The sequence below is a fragment of the Microcaecilia unicolor genome, chromosome 1 (assembly GCF_901765095.1).
Source record: "Microcaecilia unicolor chromosome 1, aMicUni1.1, whole genome shotgun sequence".
Lineage (NCBI taxonomy): Eukaryota > Metazoa > Chordata > Amphibia > Gymnophiona > Siphonopidae > Microcaecilia > Microcaecilia unicolor.
In genome coordinates this window covers 430,084,382-430,104,212 of record NC_044031.1, presented here as the reverse complement: position 1 = coordinate 430,104,212, position 19,831 = coordinate 430,084,382, and the positions used below count along the sequence as shown (strand labels likewise).

Below are 19,831 nucleotides of genomic sequence, written 5' to 3'. Positions count from 1 at the left end.
CAGTGCTCTGTAATCAAAACTATTGGGCTTAAATACAAATTTAAAAAATAGGGGGGGGCAGTACTGAATCCTGAGGTAGGCCTCAATAAAAAGATACACTTTCAGAGTTCTTCCCATTCCAAACAACATGTTGAGATCTCAGAAAGAAACAAACCAGTCTCAAAATTTTCCCCTGAAATCCCAAATCAGCCTTGTTATAAGCAAATAGTGATTTACAGTATCGAAGGCTGTAGTTAAATCAAGTAGGAGAAATAAGATATCAGTCTCTGTTCCATGATTTCCCCAAAAGCTTGATGGCCTGCTATTGTGCTCCAGTCATCTCCAGAAATTCCTGTAGTTGCACATAAACAAACTTCTCGATAAACTTGCTTTCAATAGGCAATTGAGAGAATGAACAGTAAGAGGTTAACTTCATCCATCTGAACTACCCCCTTTAAAAAGGGGCTATACAATTGTATACTTTAATACTGTTGGCAGAATGCCCTACGACAGCAAACTATTAAGACAAGTTAAAAGTGGCGTTGTCCAACATTTTACCATTTTTAAAAAGCCAGTAGGAAATGGGTCAGATACTTATATGGCTCCTAGAGTCTTGTTTAATAAATACCTGTTGAAAATTTTAAAACTTCCAGCTGAGGCTGTTCCGCCAATAGTGAAGATCTATTACTTGCCATATTGAAAACATGGAGGTGCAGAACAACTTTAGGGGGGATAGATGTATCACTGAAATTTAAGAAACTTCTTTAGAAAATGTAGATCGAGTAATTCTATTTGTATCATTTGCTTTTGAAACTAAGATTCGTATTTTAAATTTAATTTTTTATCAAGTTGAGCTGTATTTTGAGGAAGAAATGTTGGTGTTTTCTGGATGTACATACTAGAGTTATTTAGAATGGAGGGGTATCTTTCCTCCAATGTCCTTTGTCTTCCAACTTGAAGGCTAATTAGAGTGGACTCTATTTACCCTTAAATGAATGGATATTTCTGGTGTTGAGTGTTACTCTTATTTCTGTATCAAATGTTTGTACTTATAAAAAATTATAAATCTTTACAAATAAAACATTTGTAAAAAAAAACCCTCAAATATGTATGGTTCCAATATACTCTCACAGAGGCCATTGACTGGCATTGAATATCCAGTTTATCTTTGGTCAGTCAGAATTTAACATGCCAAGCTGATATTCAACCCTGGCTGATTAAAATCAGACTGGCCAAAGATATTTTAGGGTTCCACATGGACAATATGGCCACCAAACTTGGCCAGTCACATTTTAAAAATATGTGGCTAACCTGTTATATTGCCCGATATAATCGGTTATCCACTAGCTGCTAACCCACTTGTTTTCCAGCATTTAACCAGACAGAAGACAATCCTGACTGGTTGAATGTCTCTAAATATTGGGGGGGGGGGGGGGGGGAACACGACAGTATCTAATATCCTAGTGTAGTAGCGTGAGCAAGGGCAGTGCTGGAGCCTTGGGAAAAAAAAAAACACAGAACCACACTGAGGTTTAAATGCGAAATAAAAATTATTTTATTTATGTGCAAGGAAATGGGTGACCTATTCCCTTCTAACAGGTCAGGAGAAAATAAACACAAAAATCAGTCTTGGTCTCTCTCTGTAAAGTTCTTTCCCATAACCTTTTTTGGCAAGGCCACGGAATTCACAAGTCTGTCTAAGGACAGCACAACCAGCTTTTTGTGGGCTGGGAGTCCCAGTATTAGTTCTGTCTTTCCAAAAAGGCATCAGAATTGGTCAGGCTTGGCCCTCAGTTTAAAAGTTACAATTTCATCAGGGCTCCAAGCTAAACTTGACCTACCTAAGTAGAGCTTCTGCAGTAGAAGCTTAGGGTGGAGGGCTTCTCTTCTTTCCTCAGGACCTCTCTGACTAATCTGTGCTGAGTGTAGGGAATGACACTGGGATGGGGACAACTTTGTCTCCATGTCATTCTCTAAAAGCTTGAGACTAGCCTTAAACAGGCTGCTCCACCTAGATGGAACAGCACCTATAAAATGCTAGTATCAATATATAAAAGCTTAACACATTTTAGACATCTGGCAACTGAATTCAATGATAAAAAAACTGCAGAAGCTGCTTTTGGATTTAAATGAAGCACTGTTAAATGACATAATTTATGTCTTGTCTGCCTTTGATATGGCAACAAGAGTCTTGTCTGCTGATTAGACTTCTATCATCTGCAGCGTCCTTCCATCATGTGCCCAGTTGCTCAAGTATCTTACTGTTACTGCAACAGATTCATCCATTGTTATTGGCATCAAGGAGCATTTCCAGCACTTAATTGACACTTATTTTCCTATTCATCCACTACATAGTGTTGGTTCTCTTCTACAGTCACATCTGAAAGACAATCAGTTATCTTGAGAAAGTTGTACCAAACCCAGATCAAAATGGAAGGTGTGAAGAAACAGTGTTTTAAGCCTGTAAAACGTATTGGATATTTTCCTGCATTGATTATGTTCTGAAGTGTATTTCTCCTATTTGGCCAGCAGGTGGTGTTTCTTTGCTGTAAAACTGTTAGAGAACTGAGGGGGTCTTTTACTAAAGATTAGCTTGAGTTATCTGCAGTCTTAGTCCGGGAGGAAAGAGAGACAGATCTCTTTGCTGAGGCTTGGTGAATTATATGTCCTGACCTTCCCAGGTGCTGTTTAGACAGTATATAGATGTTTAGTTACAGTTATAATTGATCCATATTTCAGTTACCTTTATTGTTTGCTATTTGCACTATTTTGTTCCACTGTTCAATATTTTTTTAAGAGAATAAACATAATTCTTTGTTCGCCCTGTTTGTCTGGACTGATAAAGAATCCTGGTGGGGGGGTCTGTGAGTGCTTTCTGGGAACTGTGGGTCCACTGGGAGTGTGGCCCCAGTAACCTAGAAATCACTGGAGATAATTTTGAGAGCGGGAGACTCGCCCAGAGGCAGTTGTGACCCAGTCGGTGGGAGGAGAGTGCTAGTGTAGAGCACAAGCAGCAGGTGCAGGCGGACCTGAGCTGTGTTGGAGATAGACCCCCCTAATTGGCCACAGGGTAACCCAGGCAGGTGGCTAGGCGTTTTGTGACAGATGGCTCAAGTCCATCAACATCAATGATTCAGGATCCTCCACAATCCATATTCCCAGAAAGTGTTACATCTGTGGAGGAGTCCCCTTCCAACAGAATGAAAATGGATGTTAGCAGTTTCCTGAGCAACGTTTATGGAACAATGCTTCCTTTTGAAGGCTGTTGTTAATGAATTGGACAATTATTTATGTTCGAGTGATGCATATGTTTTGATTTTTTTGGAAAAACAAGCAAAAGTGCTGGCTGAAACTGGCAAAACTTAAACAGGGGATCCTTTGCATTCCTGCTACCAGCACATCTTCTGAGAGGACATTTTATAATGTGGGAAGGACTAGAAGACAGAACTAGACTGAATCCTGAGATTATCGATGACATATTATTGTTCATCCACAGATTTAAAAATCATAACAATGCTTCATCGGGCATATTTCTCCCCCACTAGGGCATACGGAGCAGATTATATTTTGTCCCCCTGGGAATCTTAACAGGGTGGATTAGAGTTTGTTGGGGTAGTAGGAGTCGGATATTGTTTGGTTTAGAAGGGTATATGGTGGCCAGGGGGAAGGGGATTATTTCATCTGCTCTTTATTATTGTTTACTGTTTGTGATTTATAAACAACAGTTGTACAGAATATTGTTCCTTTTCATACTTTAATAAAAAATTTAAATATAAAATCATAAGTGTTTGAGGCTTGTACAGATGGGGACAGAGCATAGGAGCCCGGTATAAGAGGCTTGGACCCGACAAGCCTCGCCAAAGGTAGCTGGGGCAGTGGAGCACCATGCATACAGCACAGCACAGGAAATAAGAATTAGCTGCTGCAGCCTGCAGGACCTATTACCACTACCTTCGAGTTTCTGCACTGAGTGACAGCCTGCCCTGGGACTCCTGTCCCATTGTTCCCTCTTCCCCCAACTCTGACTCGCACACTAGTTCTGCAGAACGCGATGTCTCCACTCTAGCAATTATAGCCTTCCTCCTATGACACATTCCGCCTCCTCTGATGCAACTTCCTGCTTCTTCGAGGGTGGGATGTGTCACAGGAAGAAGGTCAAGTGAGTCTTGAAGGCAGGCCTGCTATGATCATTAGAATGCAGACCGCAGCAGAAAGACATCAAGGCAAGTATCAGATTCGGACTGCGTCTTTGGGGGAAGGGGAGGGAAAGAGTGGGACTAAGAGGAAGAGACTGGAATGGGTGGAAGAAAAGTAGAGAGACTAAGACAGGGAGAGACTGGAAGGGGGAGGGGGAGAAAGAAGCAGGACTAAGGCCCAGATGCACTAAACCTAACAAGTCAGAAACGTGGTTTTGAAACTAGTTCTAACTGGTTTAGCAAGCAAATAGTAAAACCAGACAGCACAAAGGGGTTCTCCAAGCCATTTTCTTGTCACAGTAGCAGATAACGAAAGTGGAATGCAAAGCTATTATAACGAGCTAATTACTATTATAATGTGCATGCAAAGTGATGCACAGCCGTTTTCCAACCTCATGCACAAAAGCAGTCCCTACCTTGACTGTGAAAAATCTAACAGGAGATCTGCAGCTCTCGTTAATCCCTGGCTGGGTTGCTGGTGCAAGGAAGCTGATCTTCAGGAGCTGCTTGGTGCCGATTGGAAATCTCCCTTGTGCCCGCCTCTTCAAGAAAGTGATTTCTAATTTTTTTAAAGGTCCAGTTTGAAATAGAATCAGAAAACATTTTTTTTTCGTTTCCCGACCTCTCTCACCAATCACAGCGCGTTTAGCTGACACCAGTGTCAGCTAAACGCGATGTGATTGGTGGGCAGGCAGACGAGTGCTATAGATGGCTATTATACACGCAGCTTGCTCGGTGCCCATTGGGAATCTCCCTTGTGCCTGCCTCTTCAAGAAAGTGATTTTTCATTTTTTTAAAGGTCTAGTTTGGGAGGATTGTTAAAATGGAATATCAGTATGTATCTACTTCCTGGGTTACAAGTCATTTTGTTGCTAAATACTCCCTAAGTGGATTTGATTATGTCTTGGGTGCTTTTGGTTTATTGTTGAGGAGTGACAAATACCCAGTACTTGTGGGATGTACTGCTGCTATATTATATGCCTTTGGATTAGACTGAGTGAGAGTTCTTGAGGTTCTAATTAAGGGACGGACTTAGCTTTAGTTAAGAGGGAGAGAAGAATATTTAGATGGCACTGCCAGTTTGATAAGTGAGACTGAAGATTTTTGCTATGCTAGCAAATGAAGTCTACGGATTGAATTAACCTGTTGGGGAATATAGTAGTTTATGAGGGGGAGGGAGTGGGGAGTTAACATTTAAAAACTTGATGATGAAATGTTATTATGAATAGCTGTATGTATGATCAGACAGTGTAATCTTTAACATAATAAGTTCTGCTCTTTTCCTTGTGTATTTGAGGTTTGTGTGTCATCAATAAACAGTTTTAAACATAAAGGTCTAGTTTGAATTATTTATTTATTATGATTTATTTACCGCATTTTTGAAGGCATTCACTCAAGGCGGTGTACAGTAAGAATAGATCAAACGTGAGCAATAGACAATTACAGCAGTAAAAATATTCAAAAACAATACAAAGTATGGCATGGTATACTATTTACAATATGTCAAAATAGGGGATATAATTAGATTCCCAGAGCCAAACTTCACAATTGTTTTCAAAAAAGCTCCAGTATTAATTCACAAAAAATTGTTTTATTTATTCTACTTATATTAAATTAAAACATAACTCTCTAATCTTAATCACTAACTTCTTTCCCTGCACTACTATCTACAATAACAATAGAAGCGATATTCATATAAAATTTAAATGCTTGTTACAATCACACAGCAATCTCAGATCTCAGATCTCAGACGATAACATAATACTTAGTCTCTGTGAAACAGTGTGGCGACACGTTTTCCGCGTGACCACTATGTTATAGTCAATCAATTGAGTGTGCCCCAAATGTGCCGTTATTCAGTTCAAGCAAAAAGCGCTTCATAAATTGTTCATATTCACATATCCCGTTGTGCAGCAGTGTACGGGGATTTAAGAAGCCAGTGAAACAGCCCTTAATCAACTTCTGGTATGTTCAACGGTTCCCCAATGCTGATCCGCATTTCATTAGATCTTCCTCAGGAGGAACCACCGTTATATCTTTGTTCGGCTACACGCCGGTTAGAAACTCTCTCAGGCCAGGACCTCATGACGCCGCATCAGGAGTCCTGATGCGGCGTCATGAGGTCCTGGCCTGAGAGAGTTTCTAACCGGCGTGTAGCCGAACAAAGATATAACGGTGGTTCCTCCTGAGGAAGATCTAATGAAATGCGGATCAGCATTGGGGAACCGTTGAACATACCAGAAGTTGATTAAGGGCTGTTTCACTGGCTTCTTAAATCCCCGTACACTGCTGCACAACGGGATATGTGAATATGAACAATTTATGAAGCGCTTTTTGCTTGAACTGAATAACGGCACATTTGGGGCACACTCAATTGATTGACTATAACATAGTGGTCACGCGGAAAACGTGTCGCCACACTGTTTCACAGAGACTAAGTATTATGTTATCGTCTGAGATCTGAGATCTGAGATTGCTGTGTGATTGTAACAAGCATTTAAATTTTATATGAATATCGCTTCTATTGTTATTGTAGATAGTAGTGCAGGGAAAGAAGTTAGTGATTAAGATTAGAGAGTTATGTTTTAATTTAATATAAGTAGAATAAATAAAACAATTTTTTGTGAATTAATACTGGAGCTTTTTTGAAAACAATACTATTTACAATGTAAACACAATACGTAATAGACCATTATAATTGATAGTGAAGGGTAAAGCAAAGATGTAACATATAGATAGGTAAGAAAGTTGGAAAGTAAGGTAATTGATTTAAAGAAAGTTGCACATGAGGTCAGAGAAATGATTAAATATTCTCAGCTAGGGTAGGAGTGGGTAAACATGTCCTGTTGCAGTATATGCAGCCTGAGTCACTCCTTGTGTGTGTGAGCAAGACTAACAAGTTAGTTACTTCTTCCATTAAAGGTTTTCACCTGCTTCCTGAAGTAGAGATAAACTTGTGTTAAGCGCAACCTTTCAGGCAGTGCATTCCAGAGTGTGGGGGCTACTCCGGAGAAAGCTTGCTTGCTGGTATCACATCGTGTAATGTCTTTTGGAGAGGGTGTGGTTAGTGAAAGTCCTTGGGACGACCTTAGTGTCCTTGGCGGTGTGTGGAGGATCATCCTATTTTTCAGGTACTCGGGGCCATTTCCTTTCAGGGCCTTGAAGATCAGACATAGAGTTTTAAATTTAGCCCTGTATTGTACTGGTAGCCAATGAAGTTTTTGCAAAAATGGTGTGATATGGTCACGTCACTTGCAACCTTCTATTAGTCTTGCTGCTGCATTCTGAATCAACTGGAGCTGGTGCAGGTCCTTTGTAGTCAGACCATTGTATAGTGTATTGCAGTAATCTAGTCTTGATGTTGTTATGGCATGTACAACTGGGATAAGATTTACCTTCTCGATGTAAGGAGAGAGGCAGCATAGCTGTCGCATATAGTAGAAGCAGCTCTTGAAGGTTGCTTGGATGTGGGGGAATCAGAGTAAGTGTTGAATCTAACTTTATTCCAATGTTCCTGACTTGTGATTTCAGGGGGAGTTCATACTTCCTAAGAGGGATTTTGATGTGGGGTATGTATCCACTTGTGTTAGGGAGCCAGAGAAGCTCGGTTTTACTTGGGTTCAGGCAAAGTTTGTTGTGTTTAGCCCATTCTTGAATTGATGTTAGACAGGTAATCAGTTTATTCAAGGCTGTAGGTAAGTCAGGTTCAATGGGTATGAGTAGCTGCACATCATCTGCATAGATGTAGAACTGAGTGTCTATTGACTGAATCAGCTCAGCTAGTGCCTTGAGGTAGATATTGAACAGAATAGTTGGCAGTATTGATCCTTGTGGTACCCCACAGGTCAGTGTCCATGGTGGTGATGAGTTGCTGCCAATCAGTTTATTCAAGGCTGTAGGTAAGTCAGGTTCAATGGGTATGAGTAGCTGCACATCATCTGCATAGATGTAGAACTGAGTGTCCATTGACTGAATCAGCTCAGCTAGTGCCTTGAGGTAGATATTGAACAGAATAGTTGGCAGTATTGATCCTTGTGGTACCCCACAGGTCAGTGTCCATGGTGGTGATGAGTTGCTGCCAATCAGTTTATTCAAGGCTGTAGGTAAGTCAGGTTCAATGGGTATGAGTAGCTGCACATCATCTGCATAGATGTAGAACTGAGTGTCCATTGACTGAATCAGCTCAGCTAGTGCCTTGAGGTAGATATTGAACAGAATAGTTGGCAGTATTGATCCTTGTGGTACCCCACAGGTCAGTGTCCATGGTGGTGATGAGTTGCTGCCAAACATTATGGATTGTTGCCTGTCTAATACGTAGGATCTGAACCAAGCAAGTACTGTTCCATTGATACCTGTTTCTGTCAGTCGTGCTAGCATGATATCATGATCCACAGTGTCAAAAGCTGCTGAGACGTCAAGCAGTACTAACATCGAGGTGAATCCCTCATCTCAGTTTCTGTGACGATCTAGTAGGGATACAAGGACCGTTTCTGTATCATAACCAGGTCTGAATCCAGATTGACATTAATATAGCCAGTTTCTCTTTTCTAACCAGTCATTAAATTGAACACAGACTGTTTGTTCTATGAATTTCCCTAGAAATGGGATGTTGGATACTGGCCTGTAACTTTCAAGTTTGTCCTGGTCAAGGTTGTTTTCCTTCAGCAGAGGGTGGACCACTGCCCTATTTTAATGCTGTTGGTAGCTGCCCATTAGAAAGAGAGGTATTCACAATTTTTGTGCTGCCTTCTGTGAGGCCCATACTTGCCTGCTGCACTATCTTTGATGGGCAGAGATCGAAGGAGCAGGTAGTTGGTCGAAGGTCTCTTAGGATTTTGTCAAGGCACTCCTCTGTCATTGGGTTAAAAGTGTCCCATCTGTCTCTGTCAGGAGGGGGCAAGTTTGTGCACCCCTGGTTGACTGGTTGGGGACTGGGCAGGATTGCCTGTGAATCCTGGTGGAGACTTTTAATTTTGTTGGCAAAGTATGCAGCAAAATCATTGCAGTTCAGTTTAGACTGGGCAAGCTGGTTGTGTTGTGGGGGCTGCAGTAGGCAGCTTACTATACTGAACAACTGCTTGGTTGAATAGGCAGCCTGTGCAATGCGTTGAGAGAAATACTGTTTTTTAGTTGCTGTTAAGGCTTGGCGTACTTTGCCATGTGCTTTCTACAGTTTATGTCTTCATCCATGCGAGATTTGCACCATCTCCTTTCCAGTTTTCGTCCTTCGCGTTTAAGGATCTGAAGTTCTGGAGAAAACTAAAGTGAGAATTTGTGAGTGGGGCATAAGATCTTTTTTAGTGGCACTGTTTTCTATAAGGTCTTGGCTAATTGTGTATTCCAGATATCAACTTGTCTGACACTGTTGTTTTTTCATCCACATGTGGATAGTACAAAGCCTCTAGGAAATTCTCAGCGGTCAGCTTTTTTTTTTTTTGTCTCTGATCTCCTTCCAAACTCTGGGAGGTGCCATTTGTTTTAGGTGGTCACTTAGGGAGAATTTAATTAGAAAATGGTCTGATTTGAACTCCAGTGGAAAACATTTTGTTTTTTGTTTCCCTACCCATTTACACAGTCCTGGTCTCTCTCACCAATCACAGCATGTGTAGCTGACACCAGTGTCAGCTAAACGTGCTGTGATTGGTAGGCAGGCAGGCAAGTGCTGTAGATGGCTATTATACATGCAGCTTGTCTGCGTGTATGAAACCTTCTGTGACATACGCAGAGCAGCCACGCTTAATGCTTGGCTGCACTGCGCATGCTCAGCTGACCAACTGGGTGGAAGGAGATCGCATGCAAATGTGCTAATAGTGAGCAGCTCATTTGCACGCGATTTCCTTCATGCATTCCCGTTGTTTACAAAATCGGTAAGCAGCAACCGAGGATCAGTAAGGGAAGGGCTTTTAGCACAGCCTTAGTGCATCTGGGCCTAAGGCAGGGAGGAGGGAAGGAGCAGAACTTAGGGCAAGATGCATCAACCAAACGTAAAAGAATCTAAAACGTAAAAGTGCTTACCGAATTTGAAAAAACGAAGAATGCACTAAAAACACCTCAGAAATGTTCGGTACGGTATTCAAAAGTCAGATGCATGAAAGTTTCGCTAATCTGGTGCAATCCCCCGTAGTGGAGTAGGAAACGAATGCGCACAGAAAGCACACGTTATCAGCATTAATCCACAATGTTTAAAAAAAAAGGATAGGGAGGGGGCAAAGGCGCTCATCAGGAGCGTCCTTTATGGATGGCCTTGGCCCCCCTGCCCCGCCCGAGGTCGCTGCTGCTCCCCGCTTCCCAAAAATCAAAACTTTAAGCTGCCCCGGCGGCCCCCCCCTTCCTCTCTTCTCCCCAGCTCCGCCTCCCGCAATCCTCCGCCCTCGTGCCCCGCCGCTCCCCCCCTCCACCAGGCCCCCTTCCCTCTTACCGGGCCCGTGCAGCGCCTCTCACCTCTGTAGGTTACGTCAGACGGGGGTGGGCCCAAGAAGAAAGGAGGGACGCCCGAAGACTCCGCGAAGAGGCATCAGCTGTTCTTGCCCGTGCAGTGCCTTCACACAGAGGTGAGAGGCACTGCGCGGGCCCGATAAGAGGGAGGGGGCCCGGTGGAGGGGGGCGGTGGGGGCGGAGGATGGCGGGAGGCAGAGCTGGGGTGAAGAGAGGAAGGGAGGGGGGCCGCCGGGGCAGCTTAAAGTTTTGATTTTTGAGAAGCGGGGAGCAGCGGCGACCTCGGGCGGGGCGGGGGGGGGGGCCAAGGCCATCCATAAAGGACGCTCCTGATGAGCGCCTTTACCCCTTCCCGATCCTTTTTTTTTTCCGTTTTATTTTAATGCAGGGGGAGCGGCGAGCAACGGCGACCTCGGGCGTCAATAAAGGATGCTCCAGACGCGCATTTTTGCCCCCTTCGCGATTTTTTTTTGTTTGTTTTTACATTTAACTTTTTAGCCGGGCAGCCCCAACGAGAGGTACAACCTCTCGTTAAATTTTCCGGCGATTACAATAGGGTTGTTGCACAATTTGCTCATCTGCATTCTGTTTTCGTTAGCTGCTAGCGTCGTCAGAAAATGGCCTTTAATGCATGCCAGGGTTAAAAATTTGTTCGTTAAAGGCTCGTTTTGTTTAGTGCATCTGGGCCTTAAAGAGAGCTGGCTGGCTGAACTTTTGAGAGATAGCCTGCCCAGAGCTGAGTAAGGTGCTGTTCTGATTGTCCTGGGTGGGGAAGGAAGACAGGCAGGAGGAGGAAAATATGCAGGTGCTGCTCTGATGGGCAGGGTAGGGACAGGAAAGATGCTGAATGGGAGAGGGACAGCTACCGGCCCTAGAATAGGGGGGAGGGACAGACATGAAGAGGTGCTGAACTCAAGAGGGAGATGAGTCAGGTGGGGGAGGGGGAGTGAGAGTGGAGAGACAACTGGACTGGGGGAGGAGAAAAGATGCTAGTCAAAAAAGAGGGGGAGACATAGTGGATGCAGGAGGGAGAAATACTGGACTATGAAGGGATGGTGGGAATTGAGAGGAAAATATACTGGCCCCAGAGTAGAGCATTCAGGAGAAAGAGTAGGATCACCGAGATGGGGGAGGGGGGCAATGCTGGTCAGAGAGAAGAAAGACACACAGGGACAGTGCTGCACATGGTGGGTGGGAAAGGGGAGTGGAGGAGTGGCCTAGTGGTTAGGGTGGTGGACTTTGGCCCTGGGGAACTGAGGAACTGAATTTGATTCCTACTTCAGGCACAGGCAGCTCCTTGTGACTCTGGGCAAGTCACTTAACCCTCCATTGCCCCATGTAAGCCGCATTGAGCCTGCCATGAGTGGGAAAGCGCGGGGTACAAATGTAACAAAAAAAAATAGGGACACAAGAGCAAAATTGCTGATCATAGGGAGAAGGATAGGAGCATGAGGGAAATGCAGGACCCATCAAGGTAGGCACACAGCGGGGATACTGAACATAGGACAGGATAGGGACACTGAGAGGGCAGAATCTGAACATGGAGGAAGGGATAGGGAGGAACAGAGACACAGAGGGGGGGGGAGATGCTGGACAGGGACGCAGAGGGAAGATGAATGGTAGACATGGAGCAAGAGGAAATGTTAAATGGACAGGAGATCCTGCAAACAGGAAAAACAGATAAAAGCAGAAAGGGAACCTGGGTCCAAAGCGAACAGAAAAATTAAGTGCTCGGACAACAAGGGTAGAAAAAAGTATTTTATTTCGAATTTATTTAATTGGAACATATTAGCTTTTGGAAATGTAGACAAGAAGAAGAACAAAATTCTGTCACAAAGGAGTCACTATAACAAAACAGCGCTTTGAATTCACTTCTGCTTGGAAATGTGCTTTATTAATGTTCACTACAAGTTTTTTGCACGCATCCTTGGATTACTCTGACTCTTTCTAGTTCACCCTTGCTGTTTTGTTATGTTAGCTTTTGGAAATGTGTAGTGTGATTTTTTTTGTTTTTGTTTCTGTATTTATAGTATTGTTGTATGCAGAGTCTGACTTTATGAGGTTTCCACTTCAGTTTTTTTGCCTTCATATCTCTATTACTGATCTGTGGTCCCTTGTTTCATATTGACGGTCTGTGTTTTGCGTATACTGTTCTGCTAGCATGTATTAACTATGTCAAGATCTTGTTGCAGTCCTGTTTTCTTATTGGGTGGTGTATTACGGTCCACCCAGTGTAATATTTACAGTGTTGCCTTTTCATGCATAATATTGTTGCTCTTTAAGTCCTCGGAGTTGGTGCTGTTATGGTACAGTAAGGTTCTGAGTGTGTTTTTGCACAGGTTTGTGCATAGTGTGTTTTTTTTTTTTTTTTATAATTTCAAAAATAATATAAAGCATGTATACATGTACATGACGTGAGAATTAAATTATTCAGGATACAGGATTTCTCCAAAACAATATCAAGATTATATTCTTATTTCTTTGACCACAATATTTGGACAAGATACTAGGAATAAATTATAAGAAATTATCAGGAATTATTTTCAAATAAATTGAGAGGAAAAAGCACATAAGTCAACTAGCTGATATTACTAGCATAAACTGGTGAGTATTCAGGTAGCTCCATCACCACCACGCCCTTCTTTGGCAATTAACCATTTCAGTATTTTCTCAGCGTCCAGGAACACAAAATTAACATCATTAAGAGACACGAACATCTACAAAGATATTCAGCACAAAAGAACCACCTAGTGCGAAGAATTCGTGGTTTAAGTGCCAGGAACTCTCGCCTTCTTTTCTGTGTTTCCTTATTCAAATCTGGAAAAACTTGTATCCTGGCACCTAAAAATGATGCCTTCATATGTTTAAAATACAAGCGAAAGATATTATTTCTATCCAGTTCCAATACAAAAATCACTAGGAGAGTAGTACGTTGAGTAACCACATCTAAAGAACTTTCCGGAAATTCAGTGAGGTTAAGTCCAGGTTGAGAACCTTGAGATTGAGATCTAATTCCAGAGATATATTGGGCTCTGGTAATTGGTGGATAACCCTCTACCGGAACTCCAAGAATTTCTCCAAAATACTTCTTCAACATGTCTATTGCAAGTATCAATGGAGACTTGGGAAAATTAAGAAATCTTAAATTATTTCTCCGTCCTCGGTTATCTAGAAATTCCAGCTTCCTCGCTAGAATTTCCCTGTCCTTAACCATAACTCCTGTCAAGTTCTGAAGTTTCTGTGTCTCTTCTCCCAGAGTTTCAATTTTCCTATCATTCTCTTGTATTTTCCCAGATAGTACTATTTGTTCTTGTTTTAATTCTATGAGTTCAGTTTTAATAGACTTTGTTACCTGGGTGAGGGTGGTATTGATGCCCTGGATAGCATCCCACAGCGTCTCCAATGTTATAACAGCGGATCTTAAATTCACTCGACTTCCCTCAGGAGCTGCCTCCAGAACCAGGGGAGATATCGGGCTATCTGCCCTTAATCTGCCAGTTATATTCTGTTCTGGGGTCGAAGTAGCTGCGGGGCCTCCTCCAGTCGTTTGGGGTCTCACCACTTCGGATGGCTCCTTGTTCGTCTTCCCCGCAGCTAACAAGCTGCTTCTGGGTCGTGGGGGCGCTGTTAACGGAGGCGAGCTTAACAAAGCCGTCTCCATGCTTGATTGATCAGCGTTGGCGTCTGCACCTTCAACGCCTGGATTTCAAATTGTTCCTGCGTCTTTTGCTGGTTAGCCGGTTTCTCGGGGTCGGAGGGGGTTGAAACCCTGGTCTTTCCCTTCCTCTTCCCCATGGTTAACCCGGGGATGAGTGCCGCTTCCCAGGTATGTCAGCTGAAAATCGGGAGCTCACAGACATATGTCCTCTCACGCCGCCATCTTGTCCCTATTTTCTTCCTGTGCATAGTGTTTTGCAGTTGAGGACTTGTGTGTTGGCCTTACTGAGATGACATCAACACTTCAATTTAAATTTAGTTTGTCATAACATCAGACAAGGTTAGAATATTTTGGAGGATCTGATGTTGAATTGTTCCATAGATGTGTATGTGGTTCAAATATTTGAAACTGGCACTTACCCTTCCTATTGACACAGCTACCTTTGCAAGATCCTTTTCTGCCATGCAAAGTGTATGAAATTGGCTTGAGATCCACAATGGGTCAGGAAATACTGACAGCTTTATGTTTTACTGAATATTGAAAGTGATCTTGTTAGAGATGTTAACACTGAGCAGATCATTGATACCTATGATGCAAAGTCTAGTCACCGGATGTTACTTCACTAATGTGACCATTTCATTTTGGGGTTTTCTATGGATGGAAATAAGTGTTTAATAATTAATAACATTTTTAAATAGTATACATTGGTTAATATATGCTTATGTCTTTTGCTGATAACTGTAAGTTCTTTGTATGTTCATAGTATAAATGTTAGAATATATAGGTCCCTCAATTCAAGGTTTGACAAATCCTGAGCAACATGTTGCCGTGGTACCTAGAAATTGGACTTTGGCACTGGTGTTTGTCTCATACAAAACTTCTGGCTACATATTCTGTAGAAATGTACTTTCCTTCCAACTACACTATTCAGCTACCAAGTTCTCAAATTGAGAGAGAAAAATCATCTACAAACACTTTTTTCAATGCACTTTAAGTTATCTAAGTTATCTATCTATCTATATCTATCTATAATTTCATTGTTTAATATTGTTATACCTTTTATTAAATTTAGATAATAGATAAGTAAAAGTAAAATAGTCACAAGTAACAGATATTCTCAGACAATTATGGTTGTAAGGCAGCACTCCTGACCCCTCCCCCTTTAGCCTCCTGAAACAGTTGGGCCACCGACCGTGTATGGGATAGAGCCCACAGGAGTGGGGATGGGGACTCAGCCCGCAGGGATGGGGTGGGGTTGGGGACTCCTAGCTGAGGGTTTTTATCCTGCTTTGACCATACCCTCCCTGCTCTGCACCTGCTGAGTCATCTGTTCCCTGCTCTATGGCCTGCCTTTTAAGGTGTTTCTGTAACTGTGAGGGAGTACTTTTAATGGAGAGTGGTAATTTCCTGTAGACTCCCTCACACCTAGCTACAATTTTTATTTTATCATATAATCTTGCTCCCTTAAAACACATTAAACTAACTACAATAGCTATTTTCTTGTCCTAAACATCATATCCTGAGTCCATTTATTTCCTACCCTTTTATTAAAATAACCTCTAAAACCACCTGTTATCCCCCCTACTCCCTCCCACCCACCCACCCAAATCAATACAAAATAGAACTTTAGTGATGAAGTTCACTCAACATATTAACTCACTGACAAAAATAAAAACATACCTCAATGAAGCAAAATACTCACACCTATTGTCTACCCCCCCCCCCCCCCCACACACACACACACACGCACACAACAGAAATTAAAGCATATAATTCCAGCCTAACCCAGTCCACACTAGATGCCACAATGGTGGAGCCCATTGGAAGAAAAATCTAGTCTTTAAGTGCTATCTTGGATGGCGTTCATAGATCACATCGGTGGCAAGGGGTAGCATTCATCACAAGCCCTAACACTGAGCTGGCCCTGGATCTGGCTCTACTGGATGGAAACTGGGTAGAATGGCCAAACCACAGTCCACACTGCCCACTGACCCCAGAAATTTTAAATTAAAGTAAATTATAGCAGTAAATAGTCAAATAAGAACATAGAGAAAGGCAATTCAAGTTCATTCCCTTTCCAACCTGAACTGCTTCCTGAGGAGATTTAGAGTCAATAGCTAAGAGCTTAAATAATGAAACACGTTCCTATTTCATCCTTGGTTTCAGAGTTTCTTTCCAATGAGTGCCCTCGCTCCCCTTGTGAATTTGGAGACAGATTCAAATGTGCCACCTGAGAAGAAACTATGTAGCTGTTGGAATGTACCAGTATGTGAATCATGATAGAACAGTTAAATTTGTCATTTTTTAAATAATATAGAGTGCAATATTTTACCATTGCATCCTTGAGCACCATTTTAACTTTGCTGGCTTTTTGAGTTGACATTGCCTGTTGATAAACACTATACAACATATAGCTTTTGAACAATGATAGCTATATGATAATTTTGATGTGCCTAAATATATATACATTTTTTCAATTTGTTTTTGTTTTTAAGGTACATGAATGCTGCTAAACTCGGGGAATCCATACTGATCACTGCTCAGGTTTTGAAACAAGGACGACAACTTGGATTTGCAACTGTTGATTTGATAAACAAAGACACAGGCAAAATTATTGCACAGGGTAGACACACAAAGCACCTGGGAATTTAACAAATTGATAAGAAAGGCAGCTGAGACTTTAAGGTTTAAGTTGTATTTTTTGTGACACAGGAGGATTATCTTCAACAGACTAATGAGAGATCTGAAGCATTCCACAAAATTGTGAAATATTAAAATGATTCTATATTTTGACATTTTCCTTGCATCAGGAATGTTTTGAAATATTAAAAATGTGTGAACTCAATAGATGTCACAGATTCTTATTTTTTATTGCTTTCCTTCTGTGCTTCTCTACCGGTTGTATTATTAGAACCAAACCTCCAGGGGGGTAGCTGCAATAGTCTAGCATTGCAACAATGGCAGAGGATGGTGGTACCATATAGATTAATCAATAAATGAGCTTTTGAGGACAAGAAAAAGAATAAATCAGTACAAATATGACATTCAAACTGACAACATCCAAAAACCAGTAGGCGAACACTTCAACTTTCTGGGACATTCTGGCTGATGTAAAGATTGCGGTACTCCCTTGGTGATCACTCCCAGTCCTCGAGGGTCCTAATAAATATGTAAGAGAGAGATTTGCATTCTATTTTTTCCAACTATATTAGGCTGGGTCTCGTATTCCACCAATTCCTCAACAGTTCTAGGTGGATCACATTAATTAAGAGTCCAGACCATCCAAGATTTATAATAGGTCCATTTTATTCCTAGTTTAAATCCTTAATCTGAGTTCTCTTTTATCAGGAGAACTGGACAGAGACCCTGCAGATGTGCCTTTTGGTTGACATGCAGGACATTGTAGAAGGTATTCGAGTGTCCAGTATCTTCCTTCTCAAGGCATCTTTAATAGCTAAGCATTGTATCTTATTGCAGAGGATTCATGATGCCCCACCGTCCTTGACCGTATGGAAAATCAAATGTATACTTTAACTATGGAGCTACTTTCCTTGGACACTCAAGGTTGGAAAGCTAAGAAACGGTTGTCTAAAGCTATGGATTACTTATTTGAACACTCTAGCACCACATGTTTACTCTTCTATTTTGAACACTCTATACCCGTGACTCCTTTCCTGAATGATAGGTTAAGTGCTTTATTATGTGACTTAATGGGAGAAGGTTGTTTGGGGGGGGGGGGGGGGTAAGGGGGAAGATTTGGGAGGAGGAGGAGAAAAACATTTAAAATCTGTTCATTGTCCAAATCATACTGCTGTAGTTTCACTTGTTCTATTTTTGAGTGGATAATGACAATAAAGGTATTTAAACATAAACTAGGAATAAAATATCAATCAGGAGTACCACAGACATATTTTCTAAATAAAAATGTTTTTACTCCTTTCCTAGACATGGATAGTGTCTACAAAATCTAATTGAATATGGTAGAGAACTCCATACAGTTGCGGCTTGGTATGCAAAAGAAAGAGAACTGTTTCATAGATGTTATCTTCTTTGGGGCTAGGAAACTTAACATAAGAGATACTAATTCAATCATATATAACGAACATCTGTCACAATCTTAAAACCAATGGAAGCCAGTGTAATTTCAATAGAAAGATTTAAATGGGTTCCCTTAGTAGGCCAAAGAACAAGCAAACTGCTGTATTTTGGATAATTTGTAACTGTTTAAATGATGTTGTAGAGCAACCAGAGAAGACCATATTATAATAGTGTAGTCTGGGCAAGATCAACATTTGGAAACAGTCCAAAGACTGCCAAGTTAAAGAGTCTTCTAACTGCCCTAAGTTTTCTTACATAAATAGAACAATTTTTTCACTACGGTCTGAACATAGGCCTTCATTGAAAGTAAATTGTCAAGCTCCATCCCAAGAAGTTTTGAAACTAATTCTAATGAAAATTGATTACAGCTGATAGTGAGAGTTCAGTTATATTGAGGATCATTAGTGGAACCTAGCCACATAAACTTTTGTCTTCTCCCTTTTCAGTTTAAGACAGTGGGATGTAACCCATCCTTCAATTAAATTCATGCAATTTTGTATCTCAATCCTTTGACACGGGAAGTAAAACATAAATTTCATATATTATTCATCTTTCCTTGATTGAGTATTAACCCAAGTGACTGCATTAGAATATTAAATAACAAAGGAGATAGCAGAAGCCTTGGGAAACCCCATCAGATAAAATTCCCTCCTTCATCTTCTGGTTTTTTAAAAGAGAGAATGTAATCAGATGTATTATTTCTAACTAATACTGGACAATAAGTATGTTTTTCAAAGAAATGATTTGACTATACACCGTATTGGCCTTGAAGAAGCCAACCAGATGATCAATGTGGAATAATGAATTAGACGAGTAACTATTTAACATTTCTAATCAGGTTAATACCATGTTTTTTTTTTTCTGTTGTACAAGTCTCTGATGAGACCTCATTTAGAATACTGTGTGAAATTCTGGAGACCGCACTTACGGAAAGATATAAACAGTTGGTCCAGAGGGTGGCTACAAAATTGGTCAGTGGTCTCACTCATAAAATTGATCTCCTTGTCTTGTTTCACTCTCCCTATTTAGTGGTCTAAGGGAAAATAGAATTACCTGACTGAAATAATTCCTACACATTACTTTCTCTGTATTTCCAGCAAGTTGTTTATTGCTTGTAAAAATTTAAATGGTTATAAATAAAAAAAATTTTTTTTAATTCCCTCTCCAGGATCCAAGGTATGGCGACTGAGAAAGTCCGCCTTGACATTCATGACTCCCGCAACGTGGGCCGCCGACAGCTGTTCCAGATTCGCTTCCGCCCACAGGCATAGCTTCATGGCCTCCTTGGCTAGAGGGGCGCTCCTGGTACCTCCCTGGCGATTGACATAGGCCACAGCCGTGGCATTGTCCGACAGGACCCGCACAGGCCTCAGCGCCTGTACCGGGAGAAACTCTAGAAGCGCCAACCGAATGGCTCGGAGTTCCAGGAGGTTGATGGACCATTTCGTCTCTACAGGAGACCAGA

The 19,831-nt window shown here is 41.6% G+C and overlaps 1 protein-coding gene across 2 annotated transcripts in view; it reads left to right on the top strand.

The window, feature by feature from the left end:
- Nucleotides 1–17,113, top strand: part of ACOT13 (acyl-CoA thioesterase 13) — a 55,970-nt gene extending 38,857 nt beyond the window's left edge. For both annotated transcript variants that reach the window (XM_030212229.1, XM_030212220.1), the window contains exon 4: nt 16,764–17,113. In XM_030212229.1, coding sequence (XP_030068089.1) covers nt 16,764–16,920 — 157 coding nt within the window. In that variant the 3' untranslated portion in view covers nt 16,921–17,113. The remainder of the gene's footprint in view (nt 1–16,763) is intronic.
- The last annotated feature ends 2,718 nt before the right edge of the window (nt 17,114–19,831 follow it).